A 20,404-nucleotide genomic window follows, 5' to 3' on the forward strand; every position below is an offset into this window, starting at 1 on the left:
ATATATATATATATGGAGGTTTGGAAATTCGAGTAAACCATCGTTCCTTTAGAGACTATTACGTACACAGTGAGAACTAACCTCTCAAAATTAGGAAAGAATTCATTGTGGGTTTACACTTTATAGTCAATGTTCCTGTCCTATAAATTGGAGAGGTTGGAGTTTACTAAGGAATACTGGAGTTCCTTATAGAACACAAACAACAAAAGAAAGTAAGAAAGGCCACACCACAACAGGGTAAGTTTGAACTGCAATATTTATTTGTTTTTCTTTTTGCTTGCAAAAAGGGGCTTTATCACAATGTCATCAAACTATAGGATCTGTCCTTGTGTAAGTGTCTCTCTGTACAAATAATAATTACATTCATAGGCATCGCCTAGAAGGGGCACAGAAATGCCTCGGTCAGTTTTTGTCAGAAATACAAAGGGAGAAAAAAAAATATAAGTAGCCGATGTACCGGTGAGCGCATTGCTGTGAAGCATGCAGCCTCTGTCAAGCAAGCACTGTATACTAGGTTACAACATGAAAATGGGCACGATTTGTCTGTGTACAGGACACGTTATCAGATGCCTCGTCCTTTTTTATTATTATTATTACGTAATCGCACATCACAGACGTATATAAGTTACTCAACGAAATAAAATGTGTTTGCACGAAAACCTGGCCCAGAAAATGACAGGGATCTCCAACCCGTGGCAAGAACAGTTAGCAAGTTCAGCGTTTGTAACGTTTGGGGATATACCCAGAAAGAAATTAAGAGCTACCGGCAGTTGTACACATTCGAACCTCCCCTGGACTAGCTTCGAAATAAGTGCAGGCAAAGGTAGGTGCTCTTAGACGTAGCTACCAAAACATCGGTTTGTACTTGCAACTGAAGAAAACTGGAAGAGGGAAACGATTATAAATAAGATTGGAGATCCCAACATGACCCCTCGACCCTTACAAAATTCCCCGCAAGAGTGGCATATACACGCGACGAAACTATGTATATATATAAAAAAAAACTTGATGTCAAAGATTGCACATGATCTCCAAGCAAACAAGAGCCTGACATTGTTGTTTTTCAGGCTGTCGTATGACATTGGGGTGACCTTTTCTTTCATGTTTGTGACAGAAACTGGGATGGGGAAGGCTTCAAGATACAGAGACATGCTCTAATACTGTGCTGGAGTGGCCAGGCTCAGCGCTGAGGAGCACATCTACAGCCTGCTAAAGACTACAACCAGGAAGATAATCGCACTCTCCATGCTGTTTCTGGGAGCTGCTATCTTCGGTGCCTGGACTGCCTTGCCATGCTGAAGAGTTGCCGATGGCGTGAAGATGGTGTATTGCTGTTCATCGGCAAGCCGCGGCACAGACGTCAGCCGGCGTCTTCGCTGGACGTCATCAAGCAGCCTCTGCATCTCGCCGGGGCGTCAGTTGCGTTGACGGTGGTTGGTGAAGATGTCGCTCTTGGCTTGGAGTAGAGCGAAAGACTAGCCGTGCTCGGAGGCACCGACGCACCATCACTGAGTCCCGGAGCTCTGCCTCAGCGCTCTGGGATGACGAAGAATCATTGTCCCGCTGGTCGCACTTTCTCACAAGTCCTAGCACGAGACCGGACGTGGCGACGGCACCACGGCAGAGATCAGGTCCGTCAGGTGGCTGGGGAGGACTTTGTCGGCGTGGTTCGCCTGAAAAACACGAAAAGAAACGACTGGTCAGAGAAGTGGCCATCGGGATTTCCAAGAACACAGAAGAAACATCCCGTTGAAGGTTGCTTGCACACCAAATATAGTACAAGACTGCAAAACGCGCCCAGTTGTCCCACTAGGAGCAATACCCTGGAAGGTTTACGGGAGGACACTAGTGTTTACTTGTACAAGTACCTTCAAGGACAGAAGTGCCGACCTGACGACATGAAGGGGACCGCAGATATGAACGATGCATTATTATTTGGCGCGGAAACCGTTCGGTAAACAACACAGAATGTGGACAAGACTACGGCCAGTATTGCAACCGAGAGCGACATCTCCAATCCGCATTGACGTTCAACGTGGAAGATTTTTAGTTTTTGTCCTACCAAACCGGTTGCAATAGCGCTCGGCAAGCCAAAGCCGTGCCAGAAGCGTTGCAAACGTTCGTGTACTGTACGCAAGCCGAGGAAATTCTCAAGGCAATCTTGAAAGTTAGGCAGCATACGAAAGATGCCTCTCCATGCGAAAAAAAAAAAAAAAAGAAAAAGCCAGACGGGCCTTCAACGTCCACAGGGGCATTACCACACGAGTCTGACCCACATCGGCCACAGCGGGAGAGGGGGCCTGCCCGGGTTCGCTCGCTCGCTCGCGGAGGATTTTGCGGGCCGCAGAAAAACCAGTTCTGCACTTGTCAAGGAAGTCAAACACCTCCCCTTGTCCCGGGCAAAAGCGGGGGCCCCTTCGGTTTTTCCCGACTAAAGCGCATAGAGCCAGCCAGAAAGTCGCAGAAGGGCCGCGCAACCAAGAGACACCATTCGCGGAAGGATTGCATGCATGAAGCCACGTCACGCGTAGTCGTTGTCGAACGCCTGCTACGTTTTCTGACGGATGCGTCCGAAGATGAGACGGGAGTGACTAACAACGGACGGAATGCAGCCGCAATAACAGGACGTGCGTCGCCGTGCAGGAGTGACGGCGGTATCGAGAGCTGGCAAGGTGGGGCTGAAGGGCGAGGGATGGTACGATAGTGACGGAACTCTTTTCGGTTATCATGAATGAGTGTTGTTCTTATGACGCATCAGAGGGAACGCCGAGTAGGGGGTTTAAAAACATGGAAGAGCAAAAAAACCTTCGTTGACTTTTTTTTTTCGCTTCCAGAAAAGGCGCGATGATGCAGCGATTGTAAGGTCAGTTCGAGGACTCTTGTTCGACTTTCTGAGGTTATAAAGGAAGCATATGAATAGGAATCATATTGGTGCGACGATGTCACACTCATGATTCAGAGTTCCAGAAGAGTTTTCCCGTACAAGGTATGCGTCCTTGAGACCAGAAGCGGAAGCTAACCGCCACACACGACATCGCCTGCGCAGTTAGAAGAGGATCCATGGGGCAACAAAAAGCTTCTGTTTTTTCCATGAGACAACTGTACAAGGCGCGACCGCTACGAAGTGTCCCGGGTTATTTGGAACGGAGGGCTTTGCGGTATCGTAGGTACTACGTAAACCCTCGCTTTAACACTTTCCCCCCACCGTGCGGCAGCGAGTCATGCAGCAGCCTCAAGAAACGCGATGCAACAATTGTTTGGAAACTCACCTCCAACACAGAACAGGTGTTCGCCACAGCGTTGCTAGAAGGCGACAGAACTCCCAAGGGTTGCCTCGCTGGACTCGTGCTGGAGCCTGCAGGATGCGACGAGCGGGTGGCCGGGTGCGTTTCCAAAGCGATCTGCAGGTCGAGGATGTAGTCGATGACATTCTGGATGATCTCCAGTTTGGAGAGCTTCTTGTTTCGCGGCATGTTAGGCACGAGTTCCTTGAGCTTGGCGAGCAGCGACTGCATCTCTTCGTGGTTCAAGTCCCGGTCCTTGCGGCCGCGGCCGACGCGGCCTTCGGCCACCTTGGCCAAACACCGGCTGATGACCTGCTGTTCCATCTGCGACTTCATTCCTGGCTTAATCCGAGAGATAGCGGAGTCCGAGGACGTAATCCAAAGAGGGCCGACGGCGCACTGAAGGAGGTTGAAAACAGCGGAAGGTTGTTTCACAACACCGAAGCGACGGATGAGCGTTGTCGACTCGACGGCGAGCGAGGAGCGAAACATGGACCAGAAAACGGAAGGCCGCCGTTTTTATAGCCAAGTACGAGAGGCCGACCAATCGGGGCACAGGGGGCGGGCACTGCGGGATGAGACAGCCAATGAGGCCGCGTGGGAGAATCCGAGATCGCGCGTTTCGGACGTCAGACGGCGCCACCGCCCTGCGGCGCGCTCCGGAGTCAGTAGTAGTTGCGGCGCGCTGCTCACAGCTGTGGGTTCCGTCCGCGAGGAGGACCGCTTCGCGGCCATTTTTTTTTCTTCTATCTCTTCGAGTTGTCCCTTTTTCTCACGGTGGGGCTGGCTGCGCGAGCCAGCTGTCCGGGGAAAGCGAGGAGGATTCCTGCCTCCTCTCCCGGTGCACCTGTCCTACCCCACCGTGACCTCCAACATTGGCGCGGAGACTTTCGGAAGAGAAAAAAAGAAATGATTGTTGGCAATGGCGGCTCCTTTATTTGCGTGTTTCGTCCTCGCCTCTCTCTCTCTCTCCCTCTCTTCAGTTTCTCTTCCCTACGCGCTTGTAACCTCCTCTCCCATCCGTGAGTCTGCGTTCCGGGCTTGAGGTGGCTCTGGAGGGGCTTGAATCGGTTAAAGGCCTGGCTTGGTACGACACGCTGAGTGACGACAGAACGCGGACGTCAGCTCGGTAACCGATGCATTATTCAGTGCTTAAAAAAAGACAGGGGCTTTTTATTTAAATTTTTTTTTTTTCAGGACGTTTCAGTTTCGGCAGTGCAATTCCGTAGTACATGACCGTAACACCTTTGTTGTCTTTGAACTTGGTTTCGGGTTGCACTCGGGAGTGATTAGAATGCATTGACTAATGTTTAGACATGCTGAAGCATGCGCTGTGCTCGTGCAAGTCGAGATACATCTTGTAACGCGTTGTTTTAATCACCCCCGATAATCTGTCTTTTTCTCCTTCTATTTGAATAAATTCAGGGTTTCTTATTAACCAGGTGTTCTCATGCGTAAATTTGGTGGCGACTAATATACGGCTCGAAAATGAGCATCGTGCGTGACGGGTTCTTTATAGTAATCCGCTATTTGTACTATGTGTGGTGGCGGAACAAAAATGTAGTTTATTGATAAAAATCTACGCCGTGCGTAGTTTCCTTTTCGTTCTTTCTTTTTTTTTTAATGTAGGATTAAGATTTAAAAGTTGTTTAATTTTTAAACAAGATCTACGACGAGGCGTTTTTTGGATGCCCGGCATTTTCATTGATTCATTCATTCATTCTTTGAGTTCTCATTTGCAACCCGATGACCTTTTTCGATAAAGCACACAGATGTGTGGACAAAGGAAAACAAACAGAGGGCAACTAGTCAGACTCTAAATGTCAAGCTTTTTTTCAGCCATTAATTCGAACATAATATTTAAAAGAAACAAAAACACGGTTTCTTTTATTTCTGGGATAACCGGAAACTTCGAAAGCGATCAACTACATGGGATCGTATGCCTTCCGGCGTTTACCTGTGAAAGAAATTTTTTTTTTTTTTTTTAAATATTCGACGTATTTTGGGAATGCATGTCCCAAATGTTGCCGGTCTGCGCATGAGCAGTACCGAGAACCGCGCCGCCGTAGCGGTCTGACTCCCGAGCACCGCGTTTGTGTATCATACCAATACCACCTAGAAAACAAGGCCTGCGCATGACGTTTCGTTAGTAGATCCCCGACCCGCCCCAAGCGGCAAACACCCCGAAGCTTGACGAGAGTAGGGGCCGCGTCGCAACTACGTCGCATTCACTTGCGACCGCAGCTGTGTGCGTGACTGCTGAGCGCGAGCTGACAGCGAGCTTCCAGTGCATTTGCGACGTGCACGCGAACGCTCCCTTGGCCAGGAGCGCGAGCTAGCACGCGCTCCTGGCTTTGAGACGCGCATTTCTAGCGCGCGCGCTCGTTCTGCGGTAGAACGCTTCGAAGCAGCTACCCGAGTTATAAACAGCGCCCTCGAAAATGGCGTCCAGTGTCAGCGTCCAGCGTCCAACGAAGGGCTTTTCAGCCCTTCGCGCAGCAGCAAGGCAATTTCGCTCATGCATTTGACGCTCCACGTGAAAGTCTAACTTCATCGTATGCTCTTTGCAAGAGACACTCGACGTGAGCATTTGTTTAATTATCTGTTACACAAACCACTGAAGCAGGCGATGGAGCAGACGATGTAGCAGACGATGTTGCTCATCCGGGCTAGCTAGGGGGCGCTGAGGGGATCTACTAGTGATGACGTTTAGAGGAGGAAACGCGCAGGCCTTGTGTTCTAGGTGGTATTGATCATACCCACGAGCTCGCACGCGCGTACACAAACGCGCACACACATGCACGTGCGCAGGGCCCGATTAAGGTACGGGCTAAGGGAGCTGCAGCCCCGGGCCTTAAAGGAGCTGTGCAACAATTTTTGTACTGTGCACAGATACCGCTTAAAACGGATCCCTAACGTTAATGACCTATGAAACACGCCTTCGTTTTTCACCCCACGCAATAGAAGTCCCAGAAAAAAATCTAAGAAAAACGAGCAGCGTTCACCCCCTCAACTCGCAGCCAGAACAAGCGGCCACGTGACCTGGAGCCGATTATATGCCGCCAGTGTTGATCACAGCCACGCGCTGGGGTTGGCAAAGCGCAGGACACGCGCTGAGTTCCAGACATTGTTATGGCTCGGCTGTTGTCGTCGTTGCAGCGATTGGACACGGGTCACTACGCGAATGCTTCTCGAGCTAGCAATTGTCACGAGCCCAAGTCGAGTGCCCACGCAATGCTCGGGTCCAATCTATGAACAGCATTCAAATATCGTCACTTGGGTGTACTGCGATCCCCGAATTACGTCATCATATTTTGCGAAGGAGAGATTGAATGAAACTGATCGCTTTTGCCCTTGAAATTACACCGCAACAAAGGAGTTTCTTGGCCAACGGAGTTGCGTGCAAGTATACTTGAGTCCCAGGTGTGCCAGTAAGCTCGTGTCAAGCGAAAAACATTCCAATTGAATATCGTTGCACAGCTCCTTTAAGGCTGTAGGGGACCCCATGCTGGCCCCTGGGATTTCAAAAAATGTTAGACTTTTCTATTTAAGGCGCCTCAAATCAACAGCAGAAGGAACTCTCTGAAGAGCCTCTGACACTTTGGTCTTCTCGCTACCTTTTCCTTCTTTTTTTTTTTTTTCGTTTTTCAACAGGGAAATAGAATTGCAATGACGTTTCCGTCTCTGGACAGGCGGTCGTTTGTGAGCTTGTTGTACAAGAGTGTATCCAGGAAGGAAATTATAACCCGGCCTCCCATGCCCTTCGTCGGAAGGTGCAAAGGTGTCGACCCTGAGGATGGCGATAGAGTTCTCCTCTGTACTGGGGCCCCCTTGGCGATTTTTTGCGGACAATGGAGGGTCGGAAGTTAAGCAGGTGCTTCCAAATACTATACTCGAGCAACACAACGTAGTTCACAGGTGTTGTTTGCAACCTTTTATCGAAACTTTATAATGGAATTTGCTCAAGAAAAAGTGGAAAACGAGCAAAAAGGTACCGTTAGAAATTCCGGAAACTGGCTCCAGAAGATAACTACCAACGAGCGTTTAGGGCCCTCTACGGTTTTCGATGGGCACTGACTGCAAGCAACTGCTCTGAATTCAGTGTCTGGTATGCCAGTGCGTGTGAACACTCTTCCTTCCGCCGTCCGATTAGAGTACTGCGATAGTTTCACCAATCTCTGAAGTATGACTTTGTATTAATTTTTTTTTTAGCCTCGAGTCATATTTAATTGGCTTCTGAGGTATAAGTGACTGCATTCAGAAGGAATAAGATGAGTACTAAAACTGGACCGAAACATTTCCCCCTTCACAAAGTCAGCGTGTAGGTACAAGAATTTCAAAGTATCTCCTCGAGTTTCGTGAGACCTTTTTTTCCCTTGGTGAATGTGCTCAAACGACAGCACTCGGCGTATTATAATCGCGTGCAGTTTCACGTATATACTTATGTTTTAAATGTGGAAGTCTGTGATCGTTTGTGACAGGAGTGTTTATTTACGAGAAGAGCGGGAATAAAGTAACTTGATCCCATAAGGACTGCTTCAACCAACAAAATTTCTTTCTTGCCTCAATTACTTCCTTCACTGTTCACAGTCAGTAACTAATTAGTAAAGGGATACTTAAAACGCTTTCAGTCATTCGGAACAATTACAGGAACAAGCGCTCTAGATTTTCGCGGCAGCTGTCGAGTTGCGAGGCATGCCGTCTAGAGCAAGCGAAATTTTGTCTTCTTTGAGATGGGAATTTTGCGGGTATCTTTTCGGTCGCTGCCTAACCCATTTCATATCTGAAAAAAAGAAAGGACCTGGTTGCTTCTATATTTTGTTTTAATGTTGTTGTTTTATTTGTTTTCGCCGCTTCTCCCATAAACCTTCGAGTCTCGTTCTTCGAAGCAATCGGCCGGGGACGATTAAGCTCTTGCAATTCCGCGTACACACGTGATCCTCACCGCGATAAAGTTGTGTGTTACAGTCAGAACTGGAGACTTATTCAAAAGACGGCACCTGCCTGTCGGCAAGCCGGCGATGTTGATCGATATGGATGAACGTTGTAGTTTAGAAAAGCCATTTTTGTTCTTTTTATTTTCTCCTAAACAAGTTCTAGGCAAAACGATAACCAAGGAAATGTTCATTAACGGCTGTGGTGTTAATTGCTGTAGTGTCAAAATGAAGCTGAAAGATATGTGTAAAGATTGCCTTCAACAGTATTTACTCGCAGCTATTTTGTTATCTTTCCACCTATTTGTCACATTTTTTGGCCCTTAATATCCGTTTCCAAGTATATATTCACATAATTGCTTTGTTAGTGGGTGTGTGTCGTTTTAAAAAGAAGAAGTCAATAACGAAGATATGAACCGGAGCGGCGACAACAATAATTCATTAATTGAGTTTTACGAGCAAATGCTAAGGCGCGATGAGGGAGCTCGGATAAAGCTCTGCCAGTTCAACTAAAGGAAGTATCTAGATATATGCACGCCAAGATTCAAAACACACAGACCAAATAATTTACCTCGCCATACTCGTTAATTAGATTTAAGAAAAAAGAACACAAATCGGGAATAACAGATCATCAAGGAAGGAGCACTATAAAGACGTTTGTTCCTGGTAAGAGTCGCATTTCCGTGACGTCACAGCACGCCTCTGTGACGTCACGCAGCTGCGGTGACGCTGCTTTCGGCCCGGCGCATGAGCAGACGCCTCATGTCACGCGATTCCGGTTCCTGCGCATGCGCAATGCCCACACGGTAACACCAAACTCCGTGGGCGAACGTGGACTTCTTTTTTTTTTTTTTGTCTTCAGCGCGTCAGTGTGTATATATATATAGACGCGCAGAAATGCCTTATATCGAACGTCCTTTAAATAGACGGCGGGACGCCAACAAAACCTCCAGGCACAAAACCCGCGACGGGCCTTGTCATACGAGACCGCTAACAACAACAGCGTGCAGTCAAGGCAGGCGCGGCGGCGTGTGCACCCTCCTGGAGGCGGGACCCGCATGATAGCGTCGTCGTCGACGTCGTCAGTCGAGCGAACGGGGACGGGGGTCGTCGTGACAGTTTCGGGTCAGAGAGCTGCCGCCGCAATCGGCCCTCGCTCCGATGAATCCCCCGTAGAAAAAAGAAAACAGAAATAAAAAAGAGACAAATGTATTTTCTGTGGTTGTTGTTTTCGGAGAAAAGAAGCACGAGGCAATGCTCTTATCGCCACTTTTGCCCACCTGTATGAGACTACTACGATACACCTTACGGGCAGCAGCAAACTCTACCAGCCAATGCATGCCGCCAGTCCAGAGCTGTGATGGCATCATCGTGACGTCACGATCTGCGCGTCGCTGGGCTGCTGTCGTGTGAAATGTCACACGATGACACCCACACGCGGCATTGGATCGACTTCGATGACTCGTGGTGTCGCCCCGAACCAGCACCTGTGCGAACAGAACGTATATTGACATATGGAACTACAAAGAGAATTCTACATTTACGTTAGTAGAGGTGACATTTATATAATACGTTTATTTTTATAAAGTATATTATGGATTCGTTCAGATTTCTTCCACTCGCTTAGCACCCATTTCATAACTATGCACGCACGTTCCCACGAAAACGGGACGCGACTCTTCATTCAGGCAAAATAACGAGACGGGGACAAGTGGTCAGCCAATTGAAATGCTACGCATTAAAAAACACGCCGCTGTGTTTTTTTCTTAATTGTCGCTTGAGTTTCAGTGAGGGGAAGAGGTTGCGGTTTACACAATCGCACAAGGCTTTTTTTTTTCTTTTTTTCTCTTTTTTTTTTGCAAAAACGTGTTAGCAACCCCGCGCACAGATATTATGATATTATTATCACAATCACTGGCGTTGGCCAAGGAGATGACAATTATAATGTTAATGTGCGACTGGTGTCTCACATGTGGTTCATTTGAAGAATAGCTTTTCTCGATTACAAGATACGGTCAACTTCTTAAAAACAAAATAAATAAATAAAAAAAGAAAAAAAAAACCCTCCGTCGAGCCGGATTTGAACCAGCGACCTATGGATGTCCGTACGGAATGCCTTCTACAGTCCACCGCTCTACCAACTGAGCTATCGACGGATGGAAAATAACGGATTAGTGGAGGTAGCCAGTGCCTGCGACACTGTCAAAACGAGAAGACTGTTGTTGACGACCTTAATTGTTGCCGGTCAACAAGTATTCGTACATGTTATTTGACTTCCAAGTGTAGACCCAAAACACAAGATAACACATAAAAGTAATCTGACACTCCTCTGAATTTTCAACTGGGTCATGAGACGGCAGTGTTTCTGTTATACTTTCGACACATTCCGCACTTGTAGATCTGAGGGTTTTTGGTAGCCAAGTTGTTGTACCCGCATGTTACAGCCACTGTGGTGCAAAAAAAAAAGAAGAATTTTTAGGGTTTTAATAGACCGAAGTGTCTTGAAGGCCTTGGTTTAGTGAAGAGAGTAAAAAATTCGGCTATACTCCTTCCCGAACCACTCAACATTACGTACAAGGATACACTTTATGTTGTAGGCATGTATATGTGTACGCATAAATAATCTTTTTTTTTTCTTCTCTTTTGCAAAATGACATTACCCAGACAATATCGCCTTCGACGGGCTATAAATATGCTATGAGATACATTGTATTCTTACATAAAAATAAAAGAGAAGTGCAACTGTTTCTTAGCCGTCGGCGGAGCCATGTTTGCGTTTCAAACAATCGGCAATGGACGAGTGCTATTTTTAAGGACGTCGTAAAAAATACTTTCCAGCTGGTTCGCAGGGCAGCAAAGTAATTTCAACGGTATACGTTTAGAGCCTGTTTTAAACTCGGAATGAGAGGCCATTGTTCCCTCTTCTGTTTTGTCTTGTCTGACTTTTACTACACACAAACGGAGCTTAAACACCGAGCGTGAAAGCAGTCTGACGCCACTTACGACTTCTGCTATACGGTCACTGGCAGCTTAATTAAAAAACATAGATATACGCGGCTTGTACGCCTGTACATTTCTGATATCTTCGACGTTCTCAATGGCTACACAAGGTTGCAAGTACGGCTTCAGGGCGCCGCCATCTTGCTCTCTTGAATGTGCTTAGGCGCATCATATGGCGCGGTCAAGCACATCCCAAGCGAGCAAGATGACGGAGCCCTGAGCCCGTACGTACAAACGTGTATACTTACGTGATCACGTTGGCTAGGAGGTTAAGAATTGAGATTATTGGACTTGCCGTGCTCTACATTTATAGAACTATCCGTGACTATGCGAAACGCAAGTTCGTCTGCATGCTTCTTTTGCAGGGATTGTGGTGACGTCAGAGCAACGCGGAGCTCTGATTGGCTCTTACCCAAGGACAGCGGGTAGACCTCAAGGCAGCTAGCATTGAGGTCTACCCACCATTCCTCAATCAGATTCAATCAGAGCTCCGCGTCGCTTTGACGTCACCACAGTCCCCTGCAACAGAAGCAGACGAACCTGCGATCCGGATAGTTAGAATTCACGAGCTCTGTGGCTCTCATAGAGTTCCTATAAACAGTATACTAACTCTAGAGAAAAAGGGCCGCCATTTCCCCATGCCTTCTGGCTGCTGCAAGCGGCGGAGCATGGAGGAGACCTTAGGAGTCTCACACAAGGTTACCAACTAGCTTTACGTCTCATTAGCTAGATTTCGCGATCTTCCAGGGCCCATGGCAATGTTGTTTGCTGTCAAAATTGAAATGTTCCCTCCGCTGCAATGCTGAGCTTTGTAACTGTCGCAGCCGCGAGTTTCTCTCTGGTAATACGAATGCTTTGTCACTCTAAAGTTGCCTGTTAGCTATGGTCTATGGAAAGGTTATATTTCGTCTTTCGCGTCGAATGGCTCGTTCCACGGAGAGCCGGGAAGGGTAGAAAGTTTGTCTATCTCGGACCACGTATCAGAATCGATCACTATAGCCTTTTGGGAAATCGGCGGTTGCGTCAGGTTGGTTTCTCGCATATAGATATATTAGGTCTGTTCGATTCGGCCAGGAAGTTCAAAATGAGTTCACTCCGAACTCAGGAAAGTGTAGGTGTCGTGCAATCTGCCTACGCACGACTCCTACATCTTTTCCGAACTCCGACCGAACGGTAGCTCCGAAGTTTCTGTCGCATCAAACGGAGCTATTATAATAATACTGTTATAGTTTCTTAGCGTCTCTAAAATGCGTTGGATGGTCCGTCGGACACACCTCGAGAGAAATCGGCCAATCGCGTTCCATTTGTTTACTTGCGAGTCAAATTAGTAAGCAAAACAGCATAAAAACAACCCGCGACACGGAAACGAGACAAATGGAAAGAAAACATGTTCCGCTATTCGAACACCAGGAAGACTGGTAGGATTTGTGTGGTGAAAAATAAAATAAATATGTTTTACCACACTTTTATATAAATAGAATATAAGTACACATCAATTGAACGTTCACTGGGAAGTCCACAGTAAACCGACGCTTGCTGAGAGTTTTCAATCTTCGCGATTACCATTGCGACTGTCGTCTTTCAGCTGGCAACATTGGTTTCTTTCTCCCGTGTTCTGTCGCGCTCTTTCGCGATCTTTCACTTGGGACTCCAGATGTCGGCGCACAGGATCTGACACTTCTCCTCACCCACCTTTATGCCCCTGGTAGCTTTTAGTATAAACCGTATCTAATGGCCGCTATATATAATACGTAACACGTAGCTCGTAGTGAAGATGGGCTGCTGCAGTAGTCGCCTCGCGTCCTCTTGAGATAGATTCCTAAGCCAGCAAACGGAACCACTTATAACAACGGGCATCCGGGCAGAGAGATCTCGCTGAGGTATCTTCATTGGCCGGAGCACCGTGGGAAAGTTCAACACAAGAGATATCAGAGCGCGCGGCAGATATTCAACGTTTGGAGGCGCGCGCTATCCGCAAGCTGAGGCGGTCCGATAACGGCCTATGTCTTCCTGTGCGCCGTTTCCCTGAAAAGAACCGTATCGCGAGAAGAAAAAAAAAAAAAATAAGCCAGAAACAGTTCCACGTATGTCGGCATCAGAGAAAGCCGACGTTCAGGATAACCATCACGTGACCAGTGCTTGCTCTCTGAGTCACCTGCCAAGGAAGTCAAGTGGGGTTGACGCTTATGCCTGAATCGTATGGGCGCGGCGGTGCGTTTCATTCTTTTTTTATTTGTTTGTTGCGTTCGCGTACTACACCTGTCGATGGGGAAACATTGTGGGAGCGGTTCGCCTTTGATGTGTGCCGGCGAAGTTGTTGCGAATTGCGTCGCCGTGTTATGTGATATGAGCCGCACGTTTTCCCGCCTTAATGTGTCGCGTGAGGCACGACGTTTCGGGGCTGGAACTGGATGTGTGAACTCGAGATTTGAGCATTAAAGAGTGATTTGATTTTGTTAGCGGGCCTGGAATATGAGACAGTAGCCAGACAGAAATGCCCAGTTCAGTATCGCACTTAAGAAACTTGATCCACTCACAGCAGATGCTATCAACATATTTTAATGTTATGCCCTGGGCTTTTTTTTTTTACTGTTATTTTATGTTGACTTTTTTGTTTGGATATTACCAGTCATCCCTTAAATATGCCCTGTATCAACCTACGTGCGCCGTAATGTGCAGGCTGCATTAACCAGTTAGAATAGCTGCAATTCGACATTTGCTCTAAGGTGCAAAACTATTGGTAAATTTTAATTATCGCTCATACCACCGACCTCTGCTCGAGTTCTAGTATCGTTGACACGAAAAACGATATCTTTCTCAGCGTACAACTCAGCGTGGAAAACGTGTCCAGAAAAATTGCGAAAAATTGCCTTGAAGGTGGCACGCAATACGACGATCGGGCCGCTTCAGTGTTCATGTTCCTGAAGGCAAGGGGATAGAAACTCGACAATAAGAACTGCAACACTTCATTTGTCCTTCTGCTGCGCCTGCAATACCCGCAAGTTCTACTATATATCGACTGTCGAAGACTTCAGAGACAGCTTTCTTCTAAACTTCATGTTCCACTCCTGGTCGAGGACGAAACCCTAAAAAAAGTGGCGGGTAAGACAAGGAAACCCGGAAGACTGTTCACTGTCCCGTTTTCCTCTTGAGTATGTGCTTATGTGGGCTGTTTATGCGTGCCTAGCCTTCCCCAAGTATCACTCCTATCACGTCCTCCTTGTCATTGGAAATAGCATGAGAGATGTCTCTGCTTTACCCGCACAGAGGTGAGCTGCACAATCACTTCTTAACTGTAGGTTTCAAACCTACACCTCACTGTTCTTCGCCCCCCTCCCCCCCCCCCCCCCCCTCCTTTTTCGAAACACACATTCCCAGATGAAAACCGAAATGAATGAATAAATAAATAAAACGAGAGCACGATGGAGCCGACGAGGCCCCCAAAGGAAGAACTCGGCACGATTTCACTTTTTCCCCTCAATATGTTTTCGGGGAAACCCTGTCCTCGAGGAAAGTCCCTGGCTGGACATTGCCGAGGAGGTTTTGACCAACGCGAGCAAATCACGGGGTCGAGGGAAACAAAAAAAAAAAAATAACGTCGCAATATAAACACGAACAAATAGCCAAACAAGCGACCGACGCGTGTAGAACGCCGACATGCCCCCAGGGGCTTGTTCGCTTTTTACCGGGGAACGCAGAAAGGAACCATGACGTCCGCTCGCCCTTCTCCCCTTACGATGACCCGCAACGAACGTACGTTCCGAGCCATCCTCAAGCAATCCAGCGCTCTGAAGGTGTCACGTGACTCAGCGCCCCGAACTTGGTTACACCCTTTCCAAAGGTCACGTGGCAATCACGCTCCCACCGGATTCGCTTCGATGGCTCGCAGTGTCCTCCGCGGTCCGCCATAAGAAGAAACCGTACGTAGGGGACGGTATGCGCTGCCGGGGTCTCGGTGGGGCCGACTCCGTGGCGCCGACGACGTCTTCGTGCATGGGGCCCCACACCAGCGGCTCGGTTTTCCATCGGCGCTTTTGTGGTGGTGGTCGCGCGGTTGGGGGGGTACAGCTCGGAGAAATCGGAGGAGGAGTTGAACAAGGGGATCGGCGGGAGGGGGGTTTCGTAGGCGCCACTGCCATCGTCAATCGTCGTCGCCGCCTTTATTGGACACCGGCGCCACATTTCTGTCTGCGTCGGCACGGACCCTCCTCCGAGGGAGTCCCCGCCGCGGTTGTTCCACTCTCTTGTCCACCTCCTGGGCCGTGGTGGAGAATCGGGGAAGGATATTTTGTTTGGAGAGAGGGAGATATTAAAGTGGGGGAAAGGGATTTAAACTTTTGTTGAGTATGATTTGGGTCTTCCTTTCTCTTTTTGCTTAAAGAGAGAGTCATCTGAGGCGTTCGGTTAGAACGGGGCTTCCCCGAACCGCGGCCCGCGGGTCAGATCCGACCCCCGGAAGCTTTCTGTACGGCACGCGGAAGGCCGCAATCTTCCTGGCGACCCGCTGCTACAAAACAAAAACAAAAACAAAACAAAAAAACGCGTGAAAAAAAAAAAAAATACGGTGCATTGTAAGCGCAAACGAAGATATCAGAAAAATAAAAGGAAACAAATGCATCAAAACGCGCTCCCACCATATTGTAACATTGTCATCATCAGCATTTCTGTGTAATATCATCGAATTACTTTGGGATAACTTATCACATAAAACATGTCCCCCAAAACAATTTTTTTTTTAACTGCAAAATTAACTTACGCATTGTTGCGCGCTCATTTTCCGCCGGAACGCAGCGCTAGCGGTCCAAACAAAATGCCAAAGTTTTTACACTAACCGTTATTTCAACCAAAATTTATAAGTGATTTTCCAAAAAATTCAATAGGGTCCCAGTTTCACCCGTTTTCAGTCCGTGGCGCCCATACAGCGCCATGTATTCGAAAACTCTGTCGGCCACCATTTCCCCTTTGAAAATTTCAGAAAATCACTTTTAAATTTTGAAAAAGAGAACGCTTAGCTCTGCAACTTTGACATAGGGTTTGGACCGCCCAGCACTACATTTCGATAAACAATGAATGTTCGGCGGTGTATTTTATTTTAGCGCTAAAAACAAAAAAAAAAAAAACAACAACAAAAACATGTCTTGTTTTACATTCAGTTTATTGTGCTTAGAGCCATGTCTCATACATCTTGCATATTGTCATCATCAGACCTACCATTCTTAGAAGTCTTCTGCCCTGCGTGAACACGACGAAGTTCCTATTCGCGTTGATTTATGACTTGAGTTCTCTGGGTTACTACGATCATTTTGTTATATCATAAACAACGTAATAAACACATTTGGAATGAAAGTTCATGTGTGCATCCACATTACATTTCTTCCTCAACTTTTGCTCTAGATTAAATGTCTATATTCAAGCGCTTATTTAGACTTTTTGATTAAGTATTTTCTCGCTTATATTGTCTTATCTATTTCCGACCCTCGAGGCTGGGACATTTTTTGAATCTGGCCTCTTAGTCAAAACGTCCCGAGACCCCTGAAATAAAAAAATAAAAAAAATGCGCTAAAAAATAAATAAATGTTTTAGTGCTTTGTGGAGAAATAATAGTTATACTCCGGGATTATTAGATAACATGAGTCATGCCATTAAAGAAGATTACTCGCTTAATTTAGCTGAAGAAAAAATATCCGGCATCAAAATTTCTATTTTATTCGCGGACAACTTTCTGCGGCGTTTCAGAACTGAAAAGTGCGTTCGCGTGCACACCCTTGATGGACACCCAAGATAATAAGCCAGCGCACGCGCGCCCACAGCTTTGACTGCGTAGCCAAAGAAAGTGGTCCCGGTTGTGTCTTCTTACGGTGTCTATCCGTCACGTCACCACCGTCACCTACTGAAGTTTGATGGTATCTGTGTCAAAAGCCCGACTTGCAATCATCGCGTTCTGGCAGTCTGGCATCAAGGAGTTTTTGTAGATCGCTTTTGAAGTCATGCAACGCTCTCCGCCAACCCGCTACCATACCCGGAACTCAACAGTCAAGACCATCGGCGCGCAGGCGCAGTGGCGGCTTCTTCGTTGCGGACGGCTTAGCGGATGGAAAAGCGTGGACTACGAAAACTCTATATTACTTTTTTTTTCCGTCAAGAACGACCAAATTCACCCAACACAAAACGACACATAGAGCGTTTGACCAACCTTCGAAGGCCGACCAGAGCGACGCTTTTGGTCACGTACTTCGCCAATGGAAACAAGTAGATCATCATGTGGGTGAGAAACCGATTGTCTGGAACTCCGGACAAGGTCAGCACGCAAAGTCGAATTGTCGTGTTAACAAAGTTTCGAAAAGTAAATGTAATGAACGATAGTTACTCAGAACGTAAAGCAGTATATTAAGGTACTCAAATTTTACCGTAGCTTTAGAAGTACTTATTAGCAGGAATTTCCACCAATTAACAGTAACGCAAACGCTTACATTCCGTTTCTCTAAAGCTCTCGACCATTCTTCACACTGCATTTGAACCACTTGCGGACAGGTGATTATTGCGTGACTTCGTGTCTAAATGGTATAGGAAAAGTGCGGTTTCAAATTGTATGGTAAAGACAGTATGCAGCGCATCGTCCGTTGCACACCTTGCACCTGTTGTTCAACACCAAGACACTGGGACAAGTGGCTCCGCGCGAAGCCAGTCCCAGCGAGGCAGCCCAAGACTTTCCAGTAGACGAAGAAGAACCAGATATCCTCGGGATGAAGAAAACCGCGACGTGGAAACGGTCGCCGGCGGCCGTCCGGTAGCGGAATCCGGTGGAAGGGGGGGGGGGGGGGGTCCTTTTTGTTGCTCCTCGGCGATGGCATCCCGTTCGGCGCCGGAGAGGCGGTCGCCGGGGCAACGGCTGGGCACGCCGCTCCCTCCCAGGCGTCCACCCCCCTTCCACTGATGCGAGTCAAGGGATGGATGCCCGGGCAAAGCTGTGCGCTCGCCCCACTTTGGGCGCCAATTTTCGAACGGGGGGTGACGAGCGGCTGTGCAAAAGGTCTAAGCTTACCGTCTTGACGAATTGGAGCGTACTGGTAAGTTGCAGGAGATAACGAATTATGTTTTGTGCTGACTTCGTTCAGAAAGAGTTTTGATGAAAGAAGCCAAAGATGGGTTTCTTAGCCAGAGGCCAGTAGATAACCTTTAGTGTCTTCGTTCTTTGTGTTGCTTCTCTTTTATTCTTTATCGCCACACGAAGACCAAAAGAATGCTTCGCACATAGTTCACATGTGCGCGAAGTATTTCTAACACGATTTCGTTGTAAAAAAAAAAGAGTTTTTGGGGGGTTCTGATGTCGGCGAGCCAAGGGATCCGTGCCCCACTTTGGGCGGAAATTTTCGAACTGGTGGTGACAAAGGCTCGTGCAAGAGGTGTAGGCTTATCGTTTTGACGAATGGGAGCATGCTGGTAAGTTACAGAGAAAAATGAAAAATGTTTTTGTCCTTTCTTCGTCCAGAAAAAGTTCTCATGAAATAATCTAAAGATCAGTTTTTTGGCGAGAGGCAAGTAGGCAACCCTTAGCACCTTCGTCCTTTCTTGTCCCACTGATATTACCCCTTATCGTCACCTCAAAATAATAAAAATGTTTTGCGGATAGTTTATATGTCGAGCTAAGTATCCCTTCCCTGATTTCGATTGTAAGGATAAACAGCTCTTATGCGTTCCAATAAACTCACAAGCACATGATCTTACGTGCACCTACAAATATCTCAAGTCACCATGTAAAGAGAAAGGTTAATAACGGTTCATGGGAAGCCAAATGTTTTTACTGCGGTTCAGTGGTGAAAGAGAGTAAAATATATTTCGGTGCCGGCGATTGGGTACTGTTTCCGGTGAAACTTTTACGAGCCAATGCAGTCGAAGCATGGTAAGCGCAATAGTTTACATTCTGTTAACTGAAACAAAAAGGTGTTGGTTACGTTGACTTAATGGAACTTAGATTGAGTTGTGGTGTTGATTTTCTTTCGATTGTAGCTTATCGTTACTTCCACACCAAAAGAACAAAAACAGAGAAAAAACGAGGGAAGATTTTTTTTGCCTTGCCTTTTACCCACCGAGGAAGACCAAAAGGGGGATAAATATAATTATATCTGCACACATTTGTTTGAAGCAACGCTGTTGATCTTGCTAGTATGCTCTACATTGCTACAAATAGGTTGTTCCCCAGTAAAATGCTGTTGAATCCTGATTACTTAAAAGGCCTCATTCTACAGTGAAAATTTGATTGGCATGATATCAGTGTAATGATTTCTCCTCTACGAGAAGAATAAGAAAGTAAGGGGAAGGAACTACATAAATCTAAAGTGTGGTTTATTATTTTTAATATTATGCCCATATACGACAAGTCACAATAATCAAAGTGTAATGACTGGCGGAGTTTTATGAGGCACAAACCAATTTAAATAACATAGTCATATTCCCGAAATGTTTGGCCTTGCGTACACATTAGACGGGGACGTATAAACTGCCAATACCAAGGCCCTCGCATGTGCGTGAACGTGCACGTGTTTGCACGTAAAGTGCGTTCATTTTCTACGTGTAAGGTTTTTCGTTCCTACGTAAGACACCATATATGGAACCGCTTATATGGATGGCCTTTAGTCCGACCTCCCACACTAAACGTTTAAACCGGACGAACACCGTCATTACTCCAAACGATGCAGGCAGCCAGACTTCCCTAAGGAGGAGGGCGGCAGGTGTTGTAAAGTCTAGAAACTTAAAAGCCGTATTATCCCGGCCGCCAACGTGTTATCAATGAATAAACGAATCCGACAAAGCTTATAGCGCCGCGCCGAGTTGTGCAAGACCGGATATAAATAGACCGGCACAATGCTTACAAACAAGTCAGCGTTTGCCCACAACAGGTGTGGGCACTACACGTGCGCAGAAACAAGATTTGCGTGAAAGGAACCTTCTGCGCATGCGCAGTGGCGACAACAATATCTCCTCAGCGGCGTGACGTCACAGCCGCGTGTTGGTGTCTATGCTCGTTACAGCAGCATCGTGATGCATTTCAGATGGCTGATTTCAAACCAAGACGTGCGTGTCTTTCACTTTGCTCACGGACAACTTAAGAAACAGGACGTGGCGAGCCCAGAGCATATTATTAGAAAGTTTTAGTAGATCGTTCGGATACCACCTTATAACGGTAGC

The 20,404-nt window shown here is 47.0% G+C and overlaps 1 protein-coding gene and 1 non-coding gene across 2 annotated transcripts; both read right to left on the reverse strand.

Moving 5' to 3' along the window:
- Positions 1 to 238: 238 nt before the first annotated feature.
- LOC8041680 (DNA-binding protein inhibitor ID-4) lies at positions 239 to 3,791 on the reverse strand. The gene is made up of 2 exons (XM_002414872.4): positions 3,270 to 3,791; positions 239 to 1,673 (listed from the first exon to the last, which is right to left on the reverse strand). The coding sequence occupies exons 1-2, from the start codon at positions 3,774 to 3,776 to the stop codon at positions 1,587 to 1,589; spliced, it is 594 nt and encodes a 197-aa protein (XP_002414917.3). The 5' UTR covers positions 3,777 to 3,791; the 3' UTR covers positions 239 to 1,586.
- A 6,492-nt stretch (positions 3,792 to 10,283) lies between these two features.
- Positions 10,284 to 10,374, reverse strand: Trnay-gua. Its single transcript is given in 2 exon segments — positions 10,284 to 10,319; positions 10,338 to 10,374. It is a non-coding gene; the product is annotated as a tRNA-Tyr (tRNA).
- Between the last annotated feature and the right edge of the window lie 10,030 nt (positions 10,375 to 20,404).

The sequence above is a fragment of the Ixodes scapularis genome, unplaced genomic scaffold (assembly GCF_016920785.2).
Source record: "Ixodes scapularis isolate PalLabHiFi unplaced genomic scaffold, ASM1692078v2 PGA_scaffold8__174_contigs__length_109621045, whole genome shotgun sequence".
In the NCBI taxonomy this organism is placed as follows: Eukaryota; Metazoa; Arthropoda; class Arachnida; order Ixodida; family Ixodidae; genus Ixodes; species Ixodes scapularis.

Coding starts and splice junctions, on each gene's coding strand:
- LOC8041680 (XM_002414872.4), bottom strand. CDS start 3,776: ATGTTTCGCTCCTCGCTCGCCGTCGAGTCGACAACGCTCATCCGTCGC. Junction 1,674..3,269: donor ACACCTGTTCTGTGTTGGAG/GTGAGTTTCCAA, acceptor CGTGTTTTTCAG/GCGAACCACGCCGACAAAGT.